General features: G+C 40.3%; 1 protein-coding gene across 1 annotated transcript; it reads left to right on the forward strand.

The window, feature by feature from the left end:
* The first annotated feature begins 664 nt into the window (after window positions 1-664).
* Window positions 665-3899, forward strand: LOC111608550. Its single transcript, XM_023333378.1, has 7 exons — window positions 665-1161; window positions 1458-1707; window positions 2474-2542; window positions 2642-2675; window positions 2831-2887; window positions 3151-3379; window positions 3528-3899. The coding sequence occupies exons 2-7, from the start codon at window positions 1510-1512 to the stop codon at window positions 3706-3708; spliced, it is 768 nt and encodes a 255-aa protein (XP_023189146.1). The 5' UTR covers window positions 665-1161; window positions 1458-1509; the 3' UTR covers window positions 3709-3899.
* The last annotated feature ends 1153 nt before the right edge of the window (window positions 3900-5052 follow it).

Here is a 5052-nt window from a genome sequence, read left to right on the forward strand (position 1 = left end):
CTAGCATACTAGCTAATAATAACAAGAATAATAGCAACATAAAATGTATATGTGAAAAGTCTGGTTTACATTTGTATATTTAAAATCTGTGTCAAGTCGTGTCACAGATCTTCAGTTGGATTTAGTTCTGGACTTTGACTGGGCCATGCTGTAACATCAACATGAATCACAAGTAAAACTGATAGGGAAAAAAAGGAAGAGAGCAGAAAAGTAAAATGAAGCAACTCCTCGACAAGACAATGACGGTAATTATATGTAGAAATCCAAAGACGGAGGACAAGTTGCATCATTAATTTTGGTCTTTTGCAACACGTCTACATCCACTGCAGGCGGCTGCTGTCCAATTAGCAATGTCTCGCAACATGCAAGACAACTTGAGATGTTTTTGCAGATATATCAGCTCGGGCTGACTGAGGAGACAGAGATGAGCTGCACTGTGGGTCATAGTGCTAACCCGTGGTAGCAGAGATGTGTAGCGGTCAAACAAAGGATGTGACTGCTTCAACCTCACGGCTACTGATAATGTGAAGCTTAAACACAACAACAAGCACGGCCCAACGCATCGGGAGATCACAGGCTCAAGAGAGACTTCACAAAATCGAGGCAGTTTCGAAGTCAGAAAAAAGAAACACAGAGAAACCGTGCACATGATCGGGAGGGAGAAGAAGGGAAAACACTGCAGAAAGCAAAAGGGAAGTGTCAGTTTTTAGTTGACAGCTATATACAGCAGGGAGTGTCCCTCACAGATGCAAACACACAGACGGATCTCTCTCTCTCTCTCTCTCTTGCTCTCTCGCTCTCTACATGTCTTTTCCCCATGTTATCTTCATTTCCTCCTTACAATAGCTTGCTTCAAAAGCAATATAAGTGACATTTGACAGCAGGCAAGCAAATACGACTACAGAGGAAGGATTTAAGTTTGAACACTGACAGGACCTTTCCCTTCAGAGATGGACAGATCTGGCAGAAACGTAAAATAGCTCTTGGTAGAACAGATTTATAGTATTATTTATTGGTTATTTTCGGGTTGTTTTTTGGGGGGGGTTTTTTTTGGTTCTGAATGCCTGTGCTGGTCGCCAACAATCGCCAACAATCTTCAGAGGTCTGAGTGAGAAGGAGCTGGATGGTTGACTAAGCTGTGGACGGACACTTACATCTGAGGTAATATTCATTTAAAGAACTTGGAGGACTGTGTACAATTATGTGTATGCCTTGTCTTTCTTTTGATTCATTAGACCAGTGATGACTGTCTTTGTCAAAGTAGTAGTGAGGATGTGAAGAAATCACTTTGCTTCCAGGCTCTGGTTGCGCCACATGTGTCTGCTGTAAACTTAGACCCTTCTGACATTACTTAAGTAACTTTTATGCCTCTTTGCTGTCTTGTTTTTGGCGTTTATCGTTCACATTTTGTTTCTCCGGCTACCTGCTAAGCTAAGACCCATTTTTCTCCTTTTCAGTAACTCTTCTCCAAGCTACGCTAGAGCACAGGCGGATTGTGATCCAGTTAGGATGTCAGAGGACGGCTCGGCCCCCACGCCGCAGGTGTTTGTGGTGGACAGCCAGGCCAGCTACTTATCCGTGCCCAGAAGCAAGAAGTCAGCATGGGCCAGAGTGGGCCAGAAGTTCCTCCCTCTTCTCGTTGCTCTGTTCGCGCTGTCAATCTTTGTTGAGGGATATTTAATCTACATACTTTACCAAAGAACCGAGGTAAGGAGAGTGTCTCTTGGCATGTCTGCTCGAATGAGGGGAGACCCTCTAGGGCTCAGTGAAACTGGAAATTCCTCCGCGTGGCGATTTGCATATTTTCTCCTACGTCACATGGCAGCGTAGAAGAAGATTCTGCTTGGGTCATCTCTTACTCGTGAAGTTCTGGTCAAAGCTGACGAAGGCGTCATAAGACTTCAGTGTGAATTCGTACTTCCTTTCTCGCTCTGTCTCTATAAACTGCAGATATGTAGCGTTAACCCTCGTCTTAAAGCCACGTTTTACGTTTTGTTATGACACTTTGACTATTTTATTTCGTGCTCTCTTGGATTCTCTAAAACCTAAATTTAGTTGTGAATTTGTGGATCTTAGGGTTAACCAGGGTCAGATTTGATTTTGTCTCTAGAGTTTCTATTTGTATTTCATTGTGGTAATTATCTTTACCACTTTTTACATAATAATAATAATAATAATAATAATAATAATAATAATAATAATAATAATAATAATAATAATAATAATAATAATAATAATAATAATAATAATAATAATAAATACTTTTTTTTTAAATGGAAAGATTTTCCATTTTCCAAATTAGGAGGAAAAAAAGGGCTTGCACTTCTTAGTCACTTTTCCAGAATGATTTACTGTCACCAGGCATTTCTGTTCCTACATGCAACGATTTCTCCTTTCAGTCATTCATAGTCAACTTGACTCGCCAGCTCATTTTTAGATCGCTCACGCTCATTTTCCTTCTCGTTCCCTGCAGGCCTTTTCTGGCTGCGTGTCTAATAATCTGTGCCACAACCTGTCCCACTCTGTGAAGTCTGAGCAGCAGGTAAATATATATGTGCACACAGATTGTGAATCGTCAGACACTGAGTTGTTTTTTTCTGCTTAAACAAATCCACTTTTTTGTGTCTTTTTTTTTTTCCAGAATGGGAGGACATCGAGTCGAATAGGAACTCCAGGTTGGAAAGATGTTTAATGTGTTTTTTCTTTTTCAACGAAAGCATTGAGATGCCGCTGTTATTACTGCCTTTGTTCCCCCAGAACTTTATCATTTTCCACATTAGTTGATTAGTTTGTTGATTTAACAAATGATGATTTCTGGTTTCCTCAACAGATTCCAATGAAATTCCTCCACTGCAGCCACAGAAACGGCCCTTTGCTCACTTGATGGGTAAGAATCCCCATGATGTCATAATTTCAACCAGCTTTCAACCCACATTTGGTCATCAGATCAGCTTATTATGTTGACGTTTCACTTTTTAAGCATTTTATTTTGTTTTTCTTAACACAACTTCATGTTGAGGGAGCAACATGGTCTTTGCTTGGTCTATTCAAGAATCAGTTTGGGAAGTGTAAAAAGTTGAATGGAGTCCAGTAAAAACCTTATTTCAGTTTCCCGTTTCAGTTTTGTGACGTATGAATGTTGTGTTTCAGGAGCTCAGAAGTCGAATGACAATGTAGTGCAATGGACATTACTGGGTCACGACGACAGAAGAAGAATGGAGTACCTCAACAGCCGACTGATAATCAAGCAGGAAGGCTACTACTACATCTACTCCAAGCTGGTAGTGGATGTTTTGGAGGCGACGTCACCTATCTTCCACAAGATCATGAGAAATCCCAGTGGCTATGCTACATCTATAAATCTTCTGAAGTCCAAAAGGTGGGCTTTTTTTTTTTACTTAGCTTTTCCTCAATTCTCCACATTTGCTGTCGTTGCATAAGCCCCCCCCCCCCCCCCCCCCCCCCCAGCCTCCTGAATGCAACACAAATGTAACCAAATCTGACTCTTCTCACTGTTTTTCTTCCAGTAACTGGGGCCTAGAGAAACGTTCGGATGGCGTTTCAGGCGAGAACAAATGGAGAAGTTTTCTGTCTGGGATTTTCTTCCTGCAAGAAGGAGATGAAATTTATGTCACTCTGAGCAACATGGAAACGTTGTCTCCTGAGGCCAATGAAAACTGTCTGGGTGCCATCTGGATAGACTCTTAGACAAGAATGGAAATACCTCTGTGCTAGTTCTTCGACCAGTCTAATAATATGTACACCACAACTGATGGATGTAATTCTGAGAACAATGAAAAAACAAATAGTTTTGATATAAAAGTATCTGATATTCAGATTAAATATATATTTACATTGTAATTATTCTTCATATTTTGGTGTTTAAATAAAAAAAATGCTAAAAAAACAAATTATAAGAGGCTCTCTTTCTTTGTAGCATAAACACAAGCCATAGATATATTGTTTATTTTTCTGTTTAGATGATAACCTGAGAGAAAAATCAACTTGGACAACTTTAAACCGCAGTCAACCCACATTACAGGGCTGCAGGTGTACAAATGTGCAACCAGCTTAAGGGAGAGTTTGTGTATGTATGCATGACTGTATTTATGTGTGTGTGCGTGTGTGTGTGTGAGGAGCAGGATGTGGTTGAGTAAGGACGCAGAAAGGAGGAGGAGTGAAATAAAGTGCTACTTGTTGCTGACTCAGCTCTTCCCACAGTGAGTGAGTTTCAGAAACGCAGCAAAGTTTCAGATGGAAAAAAAAACAAAAAAAAATAGGCGCAGACAGCGCAGAAGTCTGGAAATGAAAGTTTGACAGTGATTAAGGTTCTCTGTCGAGAACTGCCAGAGCAAAAAGAAAGACAAACGCGACTCTGCACACTTGGAAACAAGTTGAACTGAGAGCACAGAAACGAAAAGAAAGAAAGAAAAAAAAAAGCCGCCAGGTGGAGGAGCAGGTCACCTCTGAGAGACACCGGTGAGAGGAACGAACATGTTTCTGCATTTGGCAGAAATTTGGGTCATTTCCTGCTGCGAGAGCTCGATAAACATCTACACATTTAGGTGCTCTGGTAAACAAACATATAAAAGCTTCTTGTGCAAGAAACTGTGCATGCTTGGCCCAAGAGCTTTGATTTGAAAACTGTTCTGGACTAAATGTGCTACACATATTTCTATTTTTTTTGTTGCATCATATTAATGTTCAGCTGCATGATAAAATGCTGGATTCTTTACACCTTTTATTTGAAGCCTGCGGCGCCGACCAGATTATATAGTCACAATCAAGACAAAAGAGGGTGTGTTCAAAAACACACAAACTATCCTTTAGATTATATGTGCACATTGTACATATGAAGTATGGTGTTACAACTGCGCAACCAACTGCAGGCAGAAATCAACTAATTATTAAATAGAGATCAGTAGTAAACGAACAGCATCTTGAAGAGCAAGGAGAAATCTGGCCTGTATGGAAAAGTCAACAGCAAAAAAACAACAACACATTTTTTAAAGGAACTCCTAAGAACTCTATACAGATTTCCACAAGACACAG

Source organism: Xiphophorus maculatus, chromosome 5, assembly GCF_002775205.1.
Source record: "Xiphophorus maculatus strain JP 163 A chromosome 5, X_maculatus-5.0-male, whole genome shotgun sequence".
In the NCBI taxonomy this organism is placed as follows: domain Eukaryota; kingdom Metazoa; phylum Chordata; class Actinopteri; order Cyprinodontiformes; family Poeciliidae; genus Xiphophorus; species Xiphophorus maculatus.

Excerpts from the sequence above, each read along its gene's own strand:
- LOC111608550 (XM_023333378.1), top strand. The coding sequence starts at position 1,510 with ATGTCAGAGGACGGCTCGGCCCCCACGCCGCAGGTGTTTGTGGTGGAC. Across the intron at positions 1,708-2,473 it reads TACTTTACCAAAGAACCGAG|GCCTTTTCTGGCTGCGTGTC; the intron begins GTAAGGAGAGTG and ends CGTTCCCTGCAG. Across the intron at positions 3,380-3,527 it reads AATCTTCTGAAGTCCAAAAG|TAACTGGGGCCTAGAGAAAC; the intron begins GTGGGCTTTTTT and ends TTTTTCTTCCAG.